The sequence below is a fragment of the Chlamydotis macqueenii genome, chromosome 2, assembly GCF_036417535.1.
Source record: "Chlamydotis macqueenii isolate bChlMac1 chromosome 2, bChlMac1.mat, whole genome shotgun sequence".
NCBI lineage: Eukaryota > Metazoa > Chordata > Aves > Otidiformes > Otididae > Chlamydotis > Chlamydotis macqueenii.
The window spans coordinates 141,126,024-141,148,673 of record NC_141557.1 but is presented as its reverse complement, the minus strand read 5'-3'; the positions used below and the strand labels follow the sequence as shown (position 1 = coordinate 141,148,673).

The 22,650-nt window shown below is 36.6% G+C and overlaps 1 protein-coding gene across 10 annotated transcripts in view; it reads right to left on the bottom strand.

The window, feature by feature from the left end:
• VPS13B (vacuolar protein sorting 13 homolog B) overlaps positions 1-22,650 on the bottom strand; it is a 465,113-nt gene that overhangs the window by 47,984 nt on the left and 394,479 nt on the right. For all 10 annotated transcript variants that reach the window (XM_086741084.1, XM_086741085.1, XM_086741079.1 and 7 more), the window contains 3 exons: positions 15,344-15,540; positions 7,835-8,016; positions 5,689-6,038 (listed from right to left, as the gene is read on the bottom strand). In XM_086741084.1, coding sequence (XP_086597210.1) covers positions 5,689-6,038; positions 7,835-8,016; positions 15,344-15,540 — 729 coding nt within the window. The remainder of the gene's footprint in view (positions 1-5,688; positions 6,039-7,834; positions 8,017-15,343; positions 15,541-22,650) is intronic.

Below are 22,650 nucleotides of genomic sequence, written 5' to 3'. Positions count from 1 at the left end.
GGCAGACAGGGCACTACAGGCTGAGCAGAGAGGCATGATGAAGTTTCTCCATGCTTGACAACTGATCTCTCAGGCCAACGGGCTGCACTTCCTCTTCCCCAGCTGCTGCTCCTACTTTGAAATGTTGCTGTGGGTCAGCAGCAGAAGATTCTCTCTCTCTCCGGATACTGCAACACTTAAAATAAATAATGAAATAAAAAGTAGGAGACATAGGAAGAGTATTTTCACAGCTCCAGGAGGCCAGTTTGAAATGTATCATGCAATTTGACATTCCAATAGGAAAAAACCAAAAACTATCATGGGTTTTAAAAGTATTTCAGATTTTACAATACTTTTTCTCCTGCCTGCAGCATCCTTCCATCCTTCCCTTTCTGCTTTTCATCTGGCTGCTTGTCACTCTGTTGACACAATGAGACTATATGACAGTCATAAAAATTACCAGAGCTACAGGTTTTCCGCCCCTGAAGGCACGAACTATAATCCCCTATATGGTAGAGGTCAAAGTGTGACTGACAATTTGATTTGGAGATCATCTCTCATATATTTCTGTACTAGTCACTGCTGGGCTGGCACCTTCCTATCTAGTGACCATACAATTACTCCAAGAAAGCAACATTTGGATAGTCTTCATGCAATTTAACGGGTATAACAAAAAGAATTCATCTTCTTATGCTTTTCCTTACCTCTTTTCAACCCATCTTTCCTAGCACACACTTCTGACAATACTTTATTGTTGGTTCGTTCCCTTCTCTCCACAATATAGCCCAGCTGCTCTTTTCTCATCCTTTCTTCCCATGACATTTTTGCTAACTTATGGGACCTCCATGGTCTTTGAGAGCTGATTCTGTTTCCCCTCCTTGCTCTCTCAGTGGACCTTTTAAATGGACATAATGAAGCTAGCACTGCCTCTGTCTATGATCATATGGGTCTCTAGTTCTTTGATAACAATGTGCCTGGAAGCCTGCAGAAATTCAGAGATCAAACAAGTGTGAGAGAGAAATATTTCCTCATAGATTCCTATGGATCTTTAGCTATCCATGAAAAACAGTTTGGTACATGGCTTGTAGCACACTGCTGGGTGCTACACATGGAACAGATTTTCTCAAAAGTGAAGGGTACAAGATATGTCAAATTTAGCATCCTTGAACATATGTTCAAGGATGTTAATAACACTACTGTTATTAACTTCAGAAGAACCTAAGGTACAGGTTGTGATTTCTTTTGTGACTGAATGTCAGAATGGTTGGCTTGCAAAATGGTTAGTGTTTGTACAAAAAATTATTCACCCTAGGAGTATTTAAGCATGAGAATATTTAGATTAAGGCCTCTCTTCAAATCTCATTAATTCTGCATAAGATCAGGTATCTTCTGTGAAACAAGAATCAGGTGAGCATAACCAAAATCTCACTTTTTCAAAGCAGTAAAACTCATCACAGAGCACTATGTCTGTATCGCCATTCAGAAGCAGATCCGGGTATGCTAAAGGCTGACATTACAGTGCCACTTCAGAGTGTAGAGTTTACTTCGGCATTTTCTAGTGGCGGATCTATGACTTTATACTGTCAAGCTGCCATACCCACATACCCATAAGTCTACCACAAATATATATATTTCCTATTACAGCTTTGCAGAATGTTCTTTTTCAAAGGGAGGATTTACTATCCATAGAGGTCAGCATGTTGTTGTAGTCAAACCTAGATATTATCCCAAGGGACTTTAAGAAAATTTTTTACTCCACTACATTTTCTTGCTGATTACACACAGACTGGAAGAACAACACTAGATGATGATGAACTTCCTTCTTTTCATCTGACTATTACTGTCAAATTAAGTTAACATGGACTGTAGGTTCTTGCATTTTCTGAAGGGAAAAGGGAATCTAGCAAGCCTCAATTTTTTGTCTTGAGTTTTTGGCATGCATAGAAGTCTTAAATTGTACTGGGGGAATACTATCCCATCAGGGATTATTAACAGACTTGCACATATTTTGGTGCTGATGAATGACTGCCATCAATCATTAGTCTTAAATGTTAGATTTGCTACTAGAATCCACTGCTTTTAATGGCAATGCTTCTCAGAGTCAAGCAAAAGAGGTATTTTAAGCTCAATTTTATTACAGTTGCAAAGTTTTAACCAAGGCAACACCAAGATTTGCATAACTGGGAGTCACTCCATGCTGCCAGGCTTAAGAAAGAGCTACTGATGCCTCAAGTCTTGATAATAAAAGCTGACTAAAGGATCATCAAGGGAGCCTGGAGATGCTTTAGCTTAGTATGGCAGCTACACACTGTACAGGCAAGGTTCTAGGCAACTCTTATTCTCCTTGCAGTAAATGCAGGAGATTTTTCCCAGAGTATCAACCATGCTTCTTGGTCCCTGCACTCATCACAGGGAACTGGATCCCAAATTCGCTGCTGAAGTCTGACATTACAAGCTTGTAGGGTAGGCAGAAATGGACAAAAAAAAAAATAAATCAGCAAAAGAATGGAGTGAGGAAATCTTGATTGATAAAAGAGAGTGTAAAGAAACAAGACATAATAAAACCAAACATAACGGGGCCATTCCTGTGGCAACGATGCTGAAGGGCTGAATGATGACTACAGGAGCTGAAAACACCTAGGTGTGGATTAGGAAAAAAATTTCCTCTCTGAATTAATTAAAACAGCAAATCAAAAGAATCAGCAAAAGATCAGCAGCCTGAATCAGATACAGATTAGGGTCAGTTCCTGGGGGACAATTTCCTGCCCCTCTTTAGATCATTTTTCAGCTGTTCTTTTCTCTCAGAGAGGCCTGGAAAGTGTCTCTCCTTTATTGGGCTTTCAAATATTTTGCGAATTCTGTTCAGAGAAGGGAAAAATATCGCCCGTAATACTAGTCACCAGGCTTTCCCTGTCTCAGGACCTTCTGCTCACATCTTAGCTCACAGCTATATCAAAGCATTTCTGGATCTGGAATAAAAACCCATAAAAACCTAGGCCTCTTTATATGCACAAAGTTATTTTCTGTGTGCTTCACAAGCTACCAAAGACTTGTGCAAGCCTTCTCGCTCTCACACACACACATACACACACTCTCTCTCTAGTACCTAGTAATGTTTTTTGGACAGAAAATCTTCAGCAATTTATCTCCCTCAAAGTTCCTCTAAGAGAAAAGAACATTTTCTTTCTGATTGTTTAAACTTTATTCTCATGGCAGTATCCTGCCATTATCAGCCAGAAAGTTAAATTGAAGCTACACGTAAATTTTCTGTACCCTTTTCCTTTGTTCTTTGTCCTTGTGGTGGAAAGATGGGGAAACCACTGTGATCACAGATGTCATTTTGACTGATCCCAGCTCATTAAGAAAACTTATGCAACTGCCAACAGAAAGGTTAAGCACCACGCAGACCTCGAGGAAAAGAAGTTCTAACGGTTTAAAACAGGTTTAAAACAGGAGCTTTTATAACTTCTAAGGGGCTTAGGAAAACATTTACAGTGTGAGACCACAAAAGAATAGTTTTTTTTCCCAGGAATACTCACTCAGTACTATACCTGGGGAGCTATTTTCTCAGCTGACCCTGCTTCTCTAGATATCACAAAGCATTAATGCTATACAACAATTTGCGAAGGCTTAAATGGTCAAATAAAGGGGAAAAAACCAAACAGTCCCATTCTTGTATATTCACAGGAGACATGCATTTTCTATCTCACTTGATATTCTGTATGTTATTATTAAATAATAAAACTAAATTAACAACAATCTTGAAGTTCCCTGCCCAATTATTTGGTTATTAAAGCCATTACTTCAGTTTTGCATTTAGATGTCCATTAGCCTATTAGTACTTGTATTTAAACAGAGATTTCAGATTAGACAGCGAAATATATCAAAAGGGGAAACCATTTTTAAAAAGTGCTAATCCTCTCAGATTTTCAGCATGTGATTTAGAAGTATAAAGCAAGCAGTATGCCTGGTGTTTTTTAGGCTTAATCTACTTTCAAAATGTTCATCATTACTTAAACTAAAAAAAAAGAATCAGTCCATATCTAGGAAACAAAGACACTGACAGAGGCTTCTGTTAATCCTGAACTCTTGACCTAAAGGTGCAGGGCCAAATTGTTTCATGCTTCATCTGTCTGTCCACTGACTACAACATCACTTGTTTCAGATATTAATCCAGTAAAAAATATGCAGAGAATTCAAATAACCTTTCCTGCTTATTAAATTCCTAGTTGGCAGCATTTATATTGTATTTTGTGCGAACAGCAAACATCAAACAACGCTTACCATTGGGAAATTCATTCCCTCCCTGTGCAGTGTGTGCCACCTCTCCTACCCCCAGTCTGGAGGTAAAGCCACATACAAAACATCTTGGTAACAATTAACGTAATAAGCTGTTTTGAGCCCACTTGTGTGTTAACTGTTCCCTAATTTCAAAGTGGTGCAAGTTTTTAATCTTGAATACTCATGGCTAGATACCCACATCAGAACATGGTGGCAAGTACCCTTGACATGAGAGGAAACAAGAAAATTACAGCAACAATTACAGAAGTATATCCTCCTGTGGCTCATGTTAACATTGCCAAATCCATGTATAAATCAGTACCAACTATTCATAGAATGTACCTGTCAGCAATATACTGTGCGACATATGGCTCTACTTAATCAAATATACAATTCCATTTTTTTCAACTCAGAATATTCCTTCAAGGCACAGAGAGTCAGTCAGTCATTCACACTGTGATGTGGTTTAAAACATTTAAATATTTATGCACCATATTTTATTTATATGTATAGCTATGTCTGAAAGATCTTTTTTTTTTTCCCATCCTAAGAGGAAACTGACCTTTCTGAAGGCCATTTTGCAGTAGTTGCCACACATGTCTTAGATGAGGGACTAGTACTAAGTCAGAAATATTTTGGGTTTAAACAGCCTACCAAGGACTCCCTTATACTTTATATGTTTGTTTTTTATTAAAAGCATTGTTCAAAATATGACAAAAACCAGAAATCGGAGCTACAAAGATTTTTGTTCACATTGATATTTGAGCCAGCTGCAAAGATTTAAATCACACTAGATCTTGTTTTATGAATGTCCTTTTGCAACAAGAAAACCATGGAATGCCCTTAAAAAAGATTTTTTTATATAAAACAGATGTTTTATCCTTTTTTGGGGGCTTTGTTATTGTAGTGCCATGATAGGTAATTAATTCCCAGGCTCCATATACGTCTTCAGGCAGATGAGGAGAATGATTTGATTTCAAGGCTATAGTGGAGAAAGGGAATTACAGGCCTTGGCGGGGTCATTGCAGTCCCTTACGCTGGGACTGGCTTCAGCCATTAATGCTGCTTGCACAGAATGTAATGTGAAACTAGTGTCGAACTTCAATAAGGGTAGAAGTAGTAGCTGGAAACAATATGCTGTACCGCTCAGACTGAGCTGGGCTTACATATCATGCATCACTCACCTTTTCATAAATTAACACAAGTTAATGTAGCAGTTCTGGCTACATTTACCTTTACATACAGCATTCATTGTCTCCTAATTTTCATCACTATCACGTAATCAATGTTTATTAGTAAAAAACACTTCTAGTGTAAATTGAAGATTCTACATCTTGGAATATTTTTAATGAATGCAGTCGGTATTCTAATTTGCTACTAAATTAATCTCAATAGCTACATTTGTTTCTCACTATTTTATCCGCATACCTGCTGCCAAGCTTGAATTGCTGTATTTAGAGAATGAAGTGCATATTGGCCAAAGTTGATGAAAATCGGGTCCACCATTATTGTACAGTCCAATACTCTTCCTACTGTGCTGCTGGAAATAGCAATCTGCCCCCAGATTTTGAAAGGTTTCACAACACTCTGCATAGTCACGTTTCGGCACTCCAGAAGTTTACAGTCGGCTTGAGTTGAAAACTGTATCTCCTGGAACATCGACTCATCGCTCCACTGACGAAGATATACGTGAGGATCATCAAAGGAAATTATCATGTATTCTAGTTCAGATGGCATGTTCTTATCAGATGAAAATGGCTGAAGAAACTTTGGTGGTACTGAAAAGTAAAAGAACAAACAAGACTAGAACACCACCATTGCCACATTCTCTATGTTTTTGTAAATTGTGTTTTAACTGCTTGTACATATGATGAAAACGAGTAAAATTCATAAGAGTTGACATTTCTGAAATCTGAAATTAATCCTGTTCACACTGTTTATTAGATGTAAAAAAGAACTGCAATTAACAGCAGCTGCAAACAAAAAAAAAATCTCTGCAAACCAAAATCTTTTCATGGTAAATAGACGAGTCAGCCAAACTGCTTTAACTACACGCTGCACAATACTTCAGATTGCCACCTATTTGGAGCAGAGACCATATTTCTGTGAGAATTTTTACTATAGTAGATGTATATGATATTCCATACATAGCACATTATGAATACAATAAAAATCAGAAATATAATATTTGCTGACATGTGACTGCGCAGGCTAACAGGTTCCACAATGAAAATTGTCTTTGCTGCAATTAGAGAGTTCAAGACCACAAACCCACTGAGATGCGACATATTACCCCATAATACTAGAAATTAAACAAAACAGTATCCCGAGACTAAAGCAAGAGAAATATATCATAAAAGAGATTTTATCGCATTCACTGAAGTCTCAGTCCTGCAAAGTGCTGAGCACTGTGGCAGCAGACACTGCAAAGCACGTACACCACTTGTGTAACCTTAAGCATGCAAGTATTTCCATTGATGTTATTATTTATGCTGCTGGAACTACTCACATGCTTAAAATTAGCATACGCTCAAGTGCTCTACAGATTTGGAACCAAAACACTCATCACTTTCCAGGATCAAGCCCTATTATGCTACAAAAGCATAACGGATACAGTAAGTTTTGTGCTCCCTTTGCGTATAACACAGCACAACAGAGCCCCAAAACTTAAGGCCTTTAGGTGCTATAACACAAACAGCAGCAGCATCAGCATAAACTCAGTCGCTGTTGAAAAATGAAACAGCTGGGTTTCATTTTAATCCGATTTCTGCTTTTTCCAGTATGTGTAATTTTAAAGAGCGAGCATCTGGAATTGGAGTGTAATAGTGAGGAAGATTATGTACTGATAGAGGTAGCCAATAGACAAGAAATTATTTGCTAGACATCAAGTGTCAGCCTTGGTATGATTTGATAATGAATACACTATAATACTTGTAGAAACACAAAAACTACTCACGAAGTAGTCCCTGTCAAAATTATCCAAGATATTTGCTCATCTTCCATGGAAAGCATTCCTGGCACTTGAAAATCAGACAATAATCTAAAGATCTCTTGGAATGTATTTGCCATTAATGCAATGACAGAGTGCACTGAACAAAACCAGATGTAGCTCCAAAAGTGATCATAATTGAAATAACAGTTAAATCTGCAGTTCTCAGAGCTCTTCCAAGGAATTCTTACTAAGGGAGTTACAAAATCTTCAAATATTTTAATAGTACTGTTAATATGCTGGAAAATTTAAAAGATCAAATTCATTCACTAAGATGGCTCAAAACTGAAGTGGCACCTGCTGTCACTAATCAGACCACAGAAACCGGACAGCTTCTACAGTTACCCATTCCGGAGGGAGGAAGGGGGCTGATCAGCCAGCCCCACCGCCTACTGTATGTACTTTCTTAGTGCACAGAAGTAATCAGTTTTACCCTGAAGTCTGTACCACCGGTAGCTGATGGTGATAATTTATTTCAAGAATGCCCATTTGAATGAGGAAATGAGGACTACAGACAGCAAAACAGCAATTAAACAGCACGTATGAACTATATGCTTTTATTATTCCACATAAAGGAGTACATACCTGTGCCCAGTTGATCAAGATGATGGCAGAGGTGGACTTCCAAATAAGTAAATTGTACCGACACACTCAGTGATGGCACAAACCAAGGAGTAAAACAGGAGTCAACCCTGGTACAGGCTGCTAATGCCGTGGGGGTTACAAGCTGATCGCACGCACTTTGTGAGCCAGATTCGCTGTCTGAGCTGCGGAAGGTAGATAACAAAGTGGTAGTTCAGCACTTCCAGGATTTTATTGCTTTACATTAAGACTTGACCATGTGCCATGTTTTCTGACACAGCCAATGTCATCGTTGTAACTGCTAATGTTACTGTATATACTTTTCCCCAAGGAGAACGTAGGAGACAAGATTGCAATCCAACAACACTTTCATCACACTACACTCTCAATCTACAAACTGAAACACTTGAACCACAGATGTGAAGCATATTTACAGAAAATTTAAAAAAAACCCAACAAACAAAAACTAGGTATCTTCAATTGTTGAAATAGCTAAACAGGGTATATTACCGTCATGAAAGCTCTAAGAATGAGCTGAAAGTTAATCTGGTTAAGTAAATTAATTTTTTTTTCATTTTATTTTAAGAAAACTAACACACAAACATCAAACTACTTCTAAATATAAACCTTGTCCTTGTAAGCTTTCTTTCCTTTGTCCTTCTCATACTATGGTCATCACTTAAAAAGAATCCCTGAGTGTTATAAGCTCAGCCTGGAGCCTTTTACTAGCACCCATTACAACATATTAACTATATATTTAAAATGCCACCCCACTGATATTTTTTTTGCTAGTCGTACTCCTAACGCCATGAATTTCCAAGCTTTATCTTTCAGTTTCTTGAGAGAAACTACATCACAATTCTATAGGTTGCTAAGACACCACTGAAATACAAATAAACTTTCTAATTTAAGCCAAATCTATCCTTAATGTTCCTTTTCTTACTCCCTTTGCAGTTTGGCACTAAAGAGTTTTAGTTTAAAAGCACAGACTTGATTCAAGAAGACCAAGTCCATGCCCTCAGTTCAATCCTGCTTTTATTTTTAAAATAAAATTTAACGCAGGATTCACTAAGGCCAACTTACTACTTATGCCAGAAAGTAATTAGCTTTCATAAAGCACCGTGAATAGATTTCTATTGACATTTTGAAGATACTTTAAATTCAAACACAAGTTTAAATTTGAACATTGGCTTTCAAAGCAATATGACTTATGCTTTTTGGACCAATTTTTTCAGCAGTCCATGTGTGTTATCGCAAAATTATGCACAAATACAGTAGGTACTCCAAATGTTCAGCTGCAAACATGTAGAATTCCATGGATAGGTAAATTTATCAGTATTATTTTCTGTTACAGTAACTAACTAGTATGGTATTTATTTATGGAGAATAAATCCAACTTTAGATATGTGGACATAAATAAAAATACTTGTGTAGCAGTAAAGTCCAACTAAAATTAGCTAATTATCAAAGAATCAAGATGGGATATCAATAATGGATTAGGTCAGTGAAGGGTGAAAGACAGATCACTTAATCAGATTTTTAGCTGCTTTCCTGTGCTTCTCTACCTCTTCAAACTGCCTGTTTACATTTCAAAAATGGTCTTGTAGCCATTTTGAGAACTGGCACCTTTGGAAATAAAATGATTATTTCCGTTGACATGATAAAAAAGGAAGGACATTTATTTCTGAAATTTGAGGTTTACTCTGAAATTATAAATTTCTTTTCCTTGGAAACTTATTCCTTGAGCCACCTATCAGTGACTCAGCATTATTATTTCCTCAGATATGTATTTTTGGAGATGGATATTTTCATAAAATAAAAAACAAACAAAACCCTCCAAATTGTTATTTAGTTGAATTTTAAATATCAGCTTTTTTCTTTTTTTTTTTTTTTCTGAGCATTTTAATGTGATGGGGCCTTTGTAATTTCTCAATCATAACCACAATGACTACAGGGCAACACCACAGGCTTGATGCAGGAGGAAATGTGGCAGGAGCTTCACACCAGGGTAATCATTTAAAGCATTTAGCCATACTTAGCTCTGATTTTTCTGCCCCACAAGCAGTATACCAAGCAGAGGTAATATTCTGGAAGTCAAGATGCTGGGAACAAAAAGATTAAAAATTGCTTTTTGTTTCCTCATGGAGAGTCACCTTAGAAACCAAAAAGGCCCACCACTGAAACAAGTCCCTAATAAACTTCAGAGTCCAACTATATGCTTTAAAAACTAACTAGAGAAAAACAGCAAATGAGGGTAGGATAATGTTGCTCCCCGGGACAGAACTGGCCTTGCATCCCCTCCTGTGCTAGGGAGGGACAAGCATTGGCAGTGTAGGATGGAGAGGAGCAGGACAATGTGAGCTAAACCACAATTTAGAAGGGAAAGTCACTCTACAGAGAGAAGATCACCTTCCAGAAATCTTCCAAAAAGAAATGCAGTGAGGATTCTTTCATTATTGTTTTCCTGTCTGACCAGACTTTGTTCAAGTGTTATCGTTTTATTTGTGAAGGGGTCCATTTGATTTTTACTCAACCAGAAATCACATTCAGAATTATAGTCCCCAGGTTGTTAAGAAAATAAAAATACAGTAACAGTGTAAACCAGTTACAGTACAAAATATACTAAGAGTAACATCCAAATTACTGTGGTACTGCCTTAAAAAAGAACTGTAAGAAGAGATCATAATATTGAGTGAACAGCTTTTAAAGAAGGACTATAGCTCTTACAATCACTACCACGATCGTCTGATTTTAAATTAAATCCCATTTAAACTTTTTGCCTAGGTTAGACTTATGTCAGACTGTTAGCACTGCTATTTTCTCCTTTTACCTTGCACAGAAATCAAAGACAGAGTCCTTCATCACATGCTGTGCACAAACAGAAGACAATGCAGTGTTAGCTGAAAACCCAGGAAACTTTCTATTAAGTCTTGGTGAACAATAGTAGGAGCATTAATATCATAGGGGTTGATCTGATTGCGAAATCAAAATTTGTGCATCAAATTAATACAGGATCAAAAATTTGCACATTCTCTTGGCTGCTTTGGAGCTACAAATGCAGTATGGACTGTCCAGAACTTTTCAGCTGGGGAGAAAAGGAATAACTAGCTTCTACTGTTCTGTGTTTGGCACAACATGCTGAGGGATGGGTGTAGCAAAACCAGAGGAAATTCTAAATAAAATTGACGTGACTTTAATACTAATTTAAAAAAAAATGCTGTGAAATATAACAATTTTAAAAATGGTAAATACCTACATTCAAATTCATTATATATTATGAAGTATGGTAGCTTCACATCAGGCAAAGCAGTTCAACTTAAATATACGGCAACTGGGAACAATGACTTAACAGTGACCTGCATTATTCTTGTTATTTTAAGAGTGGAATACTTAAACTAAAACTGCCATTTGTGATGAAACCACAACATGGGAAAATATCCACTGAGAAGAAGAAAAAGACCACTTAACTCATTTAATTTATGACTCAAATGCTGGTCTGAACCCACATTGTTAGAGGTCAAAATCTAATACATCATCTATTTTCAACAAAAGCTAAAAAAATTAGCAAGAAACATGATAATGATTCCTCACTTCAATTTTTTAAAAGTAGCAATTTAAGGCTTATTTAAAAGTTTTTGTGCTTGTTTCATGGTTTGTATCTTAAGGCATTTTCAATTACTCTTTCACATTTGTGAAATTTCTCTTTCACAGTATGTCAGTAATTATAAAAATACTGTTTACATTACACAGGAGATGCACAAATATATAAAACATCTTGTAATGTAACCTATATAAACAGAGAATGATAAATCCTTCCCAACCAGACCAGGAAGGGGCTTTAGCATCTCACCACCTAAACAGAGTTTTAAATAAAAGTAATTTTGATTATAATTTGCTAGCCCTGCAACATGAAAATGCAACCTATAAAATAATTTATTCTATGATAATTTCCTTTTAATCCTCTATTTTAAGATCTTCCATAAACAGTCATTTATGCCATATATGATTCCTTCCATCAACACTATGGAAATCCCCAAGGGGATGCTAAATTATTTCACTTAGGACTTCAAATTTGTTCATTCATTGAATAAACATTCATAAACCTTCATTCAAAGCTTATTCATCCATTGGATAATGAATGGTCTACAAAATTCTTAAAAATAACACACACGTATATACTATGTCCTTAACCAGATAACCCCTTGATTTTACACTTCTAATTACTTCCTGAACAATCTCAGAAAAAGCTTGCATACCACAGGATTTGGATCACGAAATCTTCATATATTCCTATATTCATTACTGGTTGATACACTTCAGCCTGCCAGCTACTGCTCAGCATATCATCTGGATCCACATTTTCTCACAAACCTTGTTGTTTTATTGTCACATGAGCCACATAAGTTTTATACTTTATAACTAACGTTGGGAACCTGTAATAAAGTACTTAAAACACAAGGTATCAGCTCTCTATTATTAATAATAACTATATCATAGAGGTTACCACAAAAAAAAACCCCAAACCCTGCAGAATTTGAAGGAAAAAATATTATCGTTGTGCGGCAGCTGTATGCATATGGCAGCTGTTAGAGTCTGACCCAAAATACAAGATCAAACTAAGAAAATAAACTTCAACAAGACTAAGCATTTTTACACTTTATAATTAATAGTGAATTAAATTTGCTAATCAATCACACAGTTACAGCATGTCAATGCTCTCATGTCAAATCACCATGAGTCTCCAGGAAAACCGAGACTCAACTTCGATAGTCTTCACTTCTTGCTCTCATTCACAGATACCCTCAGCCTTGAAGTTCCTGGATCTAATACTCAGCACTGGCTTTAAGCACAGCTCCTTGTGGCTTTTCTCAACATTTGTGTTAAAGTTTGCCTTAGGAACAAGTCTAACAACGAAATTTACCATGACATGTGGCAGTCTTTCTCTCAAAATCAAAAAAGTCTGAGATTTTTTTGTCAAGTAAAACCCGGAATACATTTTAGGGTGCTTAGTCACAAGAAACATGTTTGTTTGATGAAGATAGAGCTATAGTTTCAGCAAAGTTACTACCAATGTGGACTTCCTATGCTACGAGGAGCGTAGAAAGGTTGGCCATCTGTGCAGGGCCACAGTATCCGTCACCACCTCCTAAACAATGCTTCCCTTTAACAGAACATGACCCTTCAGGGCTTAACCATTACCTTACACTTGTAACTATGCATTTCAGTGCTTGTGAAATGTCTCAGAACCTCCAGATCAGTGATATGTGACTGGCATGATTTGCTCTATCTCCAAGAAAGAGATAGTGTGCCTCAAACACCAGAGGTCAAAGCCTCCTCTGTGAGGAACAGCTGCTCTTTTCCTGACCTTCTAAGTTTCTCTGAGAAGGATCACTCCAGGCTGGTCAGGACTACTTCTTCCACACCAGTCCTTCCTGCAGTCATCCTTAAGAAAGCTTGCAGCACAGCCTTGTTTGAAGCTAGTAAAAAGACAGATCAGTTTGAATTTCTATCTGAACCTGCATCTGAGGCAGGGAATATAATATTTTTTCTTCTCTGATTGAAATCGGAGCCTTTCCTCATTTATTCCTCAGGTTTCTGGCTTCTGGATGGAGTTCACCCTAACCTATACAAATCTTTAACTTTCCAGTCTACTGTTAGTTCACGGAGGTGTAAACTACACCACTTAAAACTATTATAAATTCCTGAGGCCACAAAAAGTATCACGACTAGCGACTCTGCAGTCTCCATGTACGTGCCTGAGGAGCTGGAATTCATAACACCTTCCCTTGACCTTCCTCTTTCTTCTGTGTATTGACCTCCAAATGCTTCAGTAGTGTGGTGCATGTTTTTTGCTGCCTTCTTTCCTTTCCTGCTATCATTATTCAGAGAACTGCTAATGATTCAGTTTAACTTCCGTTCTTTCAGTTGCAGTTTCTGCTTTGGCTTTATATGCGTACACACACCATCTGGAGGACATAGTGCTTCCAGTATCATTGCTACAGGCAGAGCAACTGTCTTGCTTGGAGTCCTGGTACCTCAAGGTCATAAAGGTATTTCTACCCCATTGCAACCTGACAGCCTGATACCACTGAGGACGGTCACTATAATGGAGCAGGCTTGCAGCCTCCCAGTCGAAAACTCACGTGTTTAGACCTTCTAGGCAGATGAATTCATGTTGTGCTGTAAAACATTACAGATATTAAACACAGTCCAAACTGCTTTTTTTTTTTAAAAAAAAAAAATTATTTGTATTTAGTTTTAACCCTAGCCTCCTTCTGAATGATTAGCTTATCAGAGCTCCCTGAATGAAACATTGCATATAGTGATGAACCCTGTTTGAGCAGGAAACAATAAACATGATTACAGTGTCAAATGCCTTGATGAAAAAAAAATCTACCAAATTTCACTACTGCATTTTCAGTTCCCACCGAGTTCACATTTCTGTGGTGTTAAGCTGACCAGGAAGGCAATTTTGCCAAGGTCCCACATTCAGAGGAATTAACCTTGTCTAAAACACTTAACTTCTCAATGATGAAAATGCATTCTTTCACAATTAACATCAAGAAATCATTTCCAACCTGATACTATTAATGGAAACCAGATGTTTAATTTTCTTCATTGATTTTGTTTGTCATGTTCGTATTTCATGATTTCTCTGAATTCTGTAGCTTTGCGTAACATATATGCGGATGTTACACACTGATTCAAGCATATGTTCATACACAGGCAGCAACAATCAGCAAATAGCAATGATCCAACAGGGTCATTCTGGGCTTTCCACTCTACCTATAAAATGTTAAGAAGGCTTTGACAGCAGTTCCACTGTCGTTTGTGGAGAGAACTTGTACTCATTTCTTCTTACTCTACATATTAATAAAAATGGAACGAATGCAAATAGAGTGAATATCTGTGGTTGCACATTGTTTCCAGCTGTAAACATAACGAAAAATGGATCTCCAGTGTTTGAAAATGCCAATTACATTTTTTATTGTTAGCATAGTAAGCAAGCTGTGTGAATAATAATGTAATGCTCCTGAAGTACTAAATTTTTGTTTAATATATTTAAAATGGACACTTGTCTTACTTTAGTCATTGACTTGCACTGAGGACAGAATAAAGGTGATGTATGGGGAGTGCATGGAAGAAGAATGCTTACTACTACGTTATACAATGGATTGTGCCTCAGCTTTCTTTTGTTAATCAGCTAGTGCTGCTGCATTGTGCAGCTAAGAGGTTTCAGGATATGGCCTGTTTGTCTTCACTTTTCAGTAATCTTTGTATTCAGAAAACGGATGAATACGATGGTGCCAGGCTGCCTATAAATCTAAAAGAGAGCTCTTTTTGTGCACACTCCATGCCCTTGCGTGAAGGTGAACTATGGTCTGAAGTTCATTTAAGACCAGCTATTCTTACTGCATATGAAAACAGTATCTTATTTCCTAAGCCTCTTGAAAAAGATCTCTCAAGAGCATAGCATTAGATTTCTGTTTTCCCCTCCTCCTTTAAAATTACCTTTGGTCATCAGCCACATTCTGACTGCTGTTCAGGACAATCCTCCACAGATCGGAGGCTATGAGCTCTTTCTGATCGTTTACAAGATTGATACTGGGCAGCTGCAGTTCACAGACTTTGCTTTCTGATAGACTGAACTCCCGGAATGCAACAAATGATTTCTGAAGCTCATCCCAGTACTCCAAGCTGCAAGGAATCTGTGATAAAAGGGAGAAGGCATAATTACTTTATGCTTGATTGCAAATATAATGGGATTTACTGTACACACTAAAAGTGCAAAACTAACTAAACTAGATACAAGTAAGTTTTCATATAGAAAATTAGAATTGTAACTGTACTCAGATCCTGTGCTGTCTTGACTTAAAATGTTTTTAGAATGTCATCGCGATATAACACTTCAAACTTTCTCTTACTAGGTACAGAAATAGCTGCTTGTTCCACAGTACTCAAAAATAACAAAGACAATTCGACTAATCACTATATGTATTATGCGCCCAAAAAATCCATCACATGCCACCACATCATGACATCAAGGACATTCTAATCATCCTTAATTTTTTTTTTTGCTTGAACTAGCAAATTTAATTTTGTAACATAACAAAATATAAATTTATTAATTACTCATTTATTATCATATTAAAATGATCAAAGGTGCAGAGCACAATGCTTTGTGGTAGGCCAACACATGAATAAAGATCCTGGTATAAACAATGAAGTACTTGTAATCACATGATCTTTTCTCTCACAGAATATGCTATTTAGACAGTTGTGGGATTTTGAGAACCCAAACCCAATAAATACATAGTAGCTTCTGCTTAACCACATCCCTAATTTTGAGTCTGTAAATAACTCACTTGGATTATTCCTGGATGCACCACTGAACTACAGAGAATGTTATCAGAGACATTTCTAAAGATAACAGAAAACAAGTTTTAACAAAAGAATACAGAGTTGTGTCTTAGGCCTCCTTATTTTTTTTTTTCTTTTTGGTAATAGCATGAAAATGAACTAGAATATGAATTTAGAACAAATGCAAACTTAGCAAGATATGAAGATTTTAGAATTAAGATACAGAAATCCACAATTATGGCACTTGTACATGCTCAAGAAATATTAAAAGTCAAGTTCACATAAAGTAAATAGTAAAAAAATGCACGTGTATGTGCTTCTACTTTTTTATCCTCATCTGTCTCTGTCTAGACATACATATATACACAATCAGGAAAAATTAAGAATGTGGCAGGGATACAAGTAAATCTAGACACAGCTAGAAAAAGCTCTAAAAGTATTCTTCCTTATTACTCAGTAAGGACTATAATACACATGGGGGTGACAGCAGGCTGATTAATTAACAGGAATGAAGGTTAAGAAGGAAAATTCAGGGAGCTCAGTAGTTCAACCTGGGGAGGGCAAGGGAACATAAATAATCATGAAAGAATTCTGGAAGAATTAACATGTGGAACCACAAAGCCTGAAACATGGGTTTTTACTACATCTGTCAAGTCACAATGATACCTGAAGATTGAAAAAAGCAACCACAGTCACTAAAATTTTTTAGGTTCAGATGGAGGGAAAAAAAAAAAAAAGAAAATGTATCTGATAACTGCCAGCAAAACTCTGATGCCAGTAACATATATAGCATAGAGTGGCACAGCAATATCAATCAGCAGTGCTGATTTCATTTGAAAGACAGGGGATTGATTTAACATTACAAAAGCACACATCATATACATAAAGATAGCAACACATTTGTTTATAAGCTGCATATTCAACTGGAAATGGTGAAGATAGGTAAATGTCAGTTGGAAAATTATGAGGCAGTATTATGATGCCTGGAAAAAGCAAATGCCATCCTGAGAGACATCAGGTGAGATATTTCTAAAAGTGAAGGACAAGTATTAATTGACTTGTATAAGACACCAGTGGAGCCTCATCTGGAATACGGCACACATTTCCAATTCTTCGTGCTAAAATTGTATTAACTCACACTGGAATCTGTTCAGAGTTGACGACCAAATGAAGGAAAACAAAAGGAATGACTGCTCAACGCAGACACCTCAGGAAAGAAACAGTTAATAGACGAAAAGGTCTATAGAAACTATGGGTCAAAACTGAGTTGCTCTGTGAAAGTGTAAGGCTAGAAACCCAAACAGAAGAAGACAGGGAGCTTCAAGGACAGCCTTGGTGCTCATGACAGTTGCTTTTAAAAGCTTGATTTATTACTAAGATGGAGACAGTAACCGGCATTGCCACAATGGCACGAAGCTGGGCTTGATGACCCAGAAAACATCTATCTTGGTTCTGTGTTCCTAACTCTACAATGATGCTGTGCACAACAACAGCAATAAGAAATATTACATTATTGTGTTTGTAGCCATATTTCAAAATCACATTATATTTATTCTTTTTGCTCTTAGTGTCACTATAGAGTTTTAGATTTCTTCAAAACTTCTCTGTTGAATTATTTTAACCTTTAACGCCTGTGGACAGACACTCAAAATTGCAATACCACAGCAATGTTTCTACCCTTCAATTATGGATCTATCCAAGGAATTCCCCTATATTAACTATGAACACACAAACAGCAACTTCCATCATCACGATCTTTCACACTACATTGTGCAGTCTTTCACATACTTCTGTTCCAAACCTTCACAGTCTTCACTGTTGATAAAACATTTGATTTTATTTAAAATATTGCAATATGTGGCATATTTCCTATAGTATAAAGTCTTGGAATTATATGATTACAAAAGGATCTGTATCACTTCTGACAAAAGGCTGCAGCCTATCATGGCTGGACAGCTACTTCTATATACTGCAGTGTTTATTTCTGCATATTTTTATACATCAGTCCTTAAAATACCTTGAGATTTTTAGAAATCTGATTCACTATATTGAATACTTGGTTTGGTCTTCTGCTTCCTATCACCACCGAAGTTTTTTTCTTGTCAGTCTTGTTGAGTAACACGTGTGCAAAGTCTTATAAAGATATCCCATTATATAGGATATTTATTTATTTTAGATTGCATCTCACAACAAAACTTTTTTTTTTAATATGCAAATTTCCCTAATGAGAATTTCACAAAATCGGATCAGATCGGCAAGTAGTGGGGATTTTAAAAGAAGCTAAGCAAGGTGATGAATTCTATTCCTCTTCCTATGATTAATGAGCTGTAAGAGCAAGTTAAAGAGCACAATAAAGGAATTTCATAAGTGGCACTACAATACGAAAAACGTAAAACTATCAGTAAGGCTAGCAGAAAATAATAGAGAGATTGAAAAGAAAGACTGAAAATAAAGGCAGAGTGAAACGTGAAAAAAAATCCCAAGTAGATTTCATATATATTGTTTAAAAAAAAAAAAAGTAGGTAATTCAAAATTTTCACTCACTCAGTAGGTGGCAGAAATACTGAAACTTATCTTGAGGAAAAGACAGCAAAGTACAATGATCAATTATTATGCCATAAAGAAGTAATAACTTCTCTAGGCTCTGGTATAACCTAATATAGTTCTAGGAACCTTCATGGTAACATCTTAAGTGAATTATGAACAATTTGGAAAGGCACAGGAATGACTGCAGGACTCAGCAGTATGAGTATAGCCAGAATGAACATATCACCTAAAGCAGGCTGGTAAGCATGTTGAAAAGATTATTCCTCTTTATTTTTGCTCACAATTTTTTTCCTGTGTTGTAATATGTCAAGAAATCTACCAGAGCAAGAAACAGTATGTTTCAAGGCGTCATCTGCACATTAGAAGTAACAAGTCAAAGACATACTTTATGTGATTGCCTATACAAAATACAGTTTGTGCTTTGGGACTGTCCAAACTGTAAGCTTTCTACTTTGAAGCTTGCAAAAGACTTAGTTGACTTAGAATCTCTGATTCCTACATATCTAGCTTTATTTTTTCTAGGGGGTTTATTACTAATGCCTGATCTGGATAAGTTTAAGGAAAGATGGTAGCTCTGCCAAAAATAATAGTTGTGAAAGCCTGGAAATGGGCTATAATGCCAGAACTGAGTCATAGGCAGTGGGAATAAGTCAATTAGCTGCAACAAAGATTTCCCCATATGTAGGATTAAATACGGTACTTTTACTTTAAAATATGTGAACAAAACCTAAGCTATAATTCAGATAATTGTTACCTCTTAGAAAATGTGACTGCTGGTGCTGCCTCTATAAAACTAAACACTAACAAAGCATATCTAACCACAAACTTCTTTGTTAAACAAGCATGCTTCTTCAAGAGACACTACTCCATAGCTTTTTGTTTTCTTTCTCAGCTCTCAAAGACAGTTTTAATTGAAGTGATTTCATTCACCTGTTAAATACAAACAAAGCCATTACCGTACAGCCCCCGTCACTCACGTGGGCATAAAAGTATTATTTAACTGTGGGCTCAGATTTAACCAAGAATCTCCAAGTTCCATTTTGCAAGAAAACCATGTACTGTGGGACAAACGCTTGTTTAGAAGTAGGATTATGGCAATAGAGAGCAAAAACAGCAGTCAAATGTTTGTTGTTTTTTTTTTTTTTTCCCCAGTAGGATTAACAACAAAGATCAGAAGCATAAGTGAAAAGCTACACGAAAAACAGCCTAAACTCTAAGTACTTATAACAAAAACTGTTAAGATAAACACATTTAAAACAAAGCAGAGAAGTTGAAGGTTCCTCCTTTTTCTCTTTACTGCTTGTAGACTATAGACATGGGAGATCTGAAAATTGTGTGGCACTGTTCTGACAAAGAATGAAAATGGTATATTAGCAAACTCTGACAGGAAGGAAAGCACTTGCTTCCGGGTGACAGTTCCAGTCCTGTCCCCTGCAAGTACAGGACACAAAGAACAACTCAGCTGAAATAGTTGCCTTAGAGCAGAAATCTTTTGAATTAGGACAGTGTGGAACCCTGTTCTCTCTGAATGTCTTGTTCTGCTGTATTTTAAGAAAATATTCTTCATATATGTTACACTAACGTAGACATTATGAGAACCACCTCTATGAACATACATCAAGTCTCTACAAACAGAACCTGTCTCCTTTCGAGCAGAGCTGAAACCTCTGCCATACACATTTCACAAAAAAACGCCAAACCCCAAACAAAAAGAAACTCAAAAACCCTCTTAAAAACCTGCATCTCTCAAGTCATTTCCTGCACACTCGTTAACCTATCAGCAAGACGCTATTAATAACCAACATGAAGTATTCCCACTAACGCACTACAATGTGACAAATAACGTTTTTTCTTATTCATCATATATTGTGTCACACATCATCTGTACCAGAAGCATTTAATTCCTATTTGGAAACTAGGGATCAAGAAATGCTACAGAATCTGTTAATGCTATGTTACACATTAATATTTTCATCCATGTGTTGCACACCCTATTGACCACATGGAAACTCCTTATTCCCACTTAAAGTTATGTGCAATAAGAAGACACCATGGGAGAGAGACGACTGTTGATCCACATGTGCTTTTTAAAGGCTTTCATGATCACAACATGTTTCTAGATTTTCCTGTGACCCGGTGTCATCCTCCCAGCTTTAGACTACTTTGCTAATTTGGACTTGAAAAGCCTTGGGTGCACACCGCTTATCACTAGTTATGTTTCTATAGCAAGCTCTCTAGCTGGGCTGAGGGCCAACACCAGTGCATGTCTACAAGCTGTCACGTTACTATAAATGATCATATCTATTATTCACTATACATATTGTTATAATGCTATGATGTCTCAGACACAGGCATCATTGCCATTTAGGACAGGAAGAATTAAAATAGCTCAATTTCTTAGCTAATCTCATCTTTTTCACAGACATCTTTTTTGTCTCTAGGAAAAAGCTACAGCCATCTGCCTACTGCTTTGAGGTTGCTGAATGAAGGGTATACAAAAGCATTACTGTATTATTACTTAAATACTGGAGTATAAAATATTTAAACTCAATATAAAAAATAAATCTTTAACTATACACAGGCAGATCTCTTAGGTTGCAAAATACATCTCGTCCAGCTGAGAAAGAAAGATATTAACAGCTAGGCTACAGAAGAAAGTGCTTAATGTTGCTTTCAGCGACGTCTCCTTTTGATTCATGTTTTTGCTAGAAAATAAGCTTCTACAGAATAAATAGTCATTTCTTGAATCTCAGTCCCTCAGATGGTGGGCGCTTCCTCTTGGAAATGAAGTTATTCTTGTTCCAGAAACAACTACTGTACAAGAGAATGCACACAGAAGACAGGAAGCGTGTGTGTGTTTTATCTTCTCGGAGCAGGGCCACCTAAGTGAAGGAGAGGCAGAACACAATACAAACTAGCACTTTGTGTCAGACGCCAACCCATGCTGAGATTTTAACTCCAGCTTCCTGAGTATGAATAAACTGATTGCTCTGTAATAAAGCTATTTTGTTATTAGGATATTTTACTGTTTTAGGCCAACTGTCTTAAAAATACAATTCTCCCATTAGGTGAACAGAAGTTGCAGTAGCAGGAAATAAAAAGCTTTATCCAGATTTTTACTAGGGAAAAATTCTTGGCAATAACTACCAAGAACATTACTTTAAAATTTTATTTTGAAGTATCATTTATATAAAAATAGCAAAAGAATCCTTCAGAAAAATATATGATGTAGAAAATATGCTTAAAAGAAAATTAGTATTAAATAGAATAAAACCTTTGTAATGTGCCTGTTCACACGACACACACAATCCAATCTGACGAATGGAACAACATTTTCGACAACTGTAGGATACTTCAACATCCACATTCCTGTTTATCTTATGTGACTGACATCATGAAACAGTGCTAAAAACCAAACTGCCCGTTGGATAACATTTTTTTAGCCTTCCTCAGGGCTAAGATTGTATCGTATCACTGTGGAAAACAGCCTCTCCTGGCACAGTTACAGACCACAAAATTTTCCCTTCCATGAAGATTAAAAAAAAAAAAAAAAAAGACATGGTGGCTTACAATGAGGTAAAAATTTAGCCTAGTATTAGTAGTATTAGGATTAGAAGCAGTACTAGGATTAAAAACATTGTAGCTGTACAAACTATTTGTTGTTCCTCCAGCAAAATCTCCTTTTTATTTTTATTATGGTTTTCTGTGCTTCGACACCATTTTGATGTGTTATGTACCCATACATTTTGGGCAGTAAAAGCTATTCCACTATAGTGCACTTTCAATTTTTAACACTCAGGAATAATCAGATACCACAACTGGAGAAGTTTTTCAAAATTATCACATACATTTTCTTCACAGAATTTGTTTCACTTCTTTCTGAATTTGGTTTAACAAATTCTGTCCTAAAT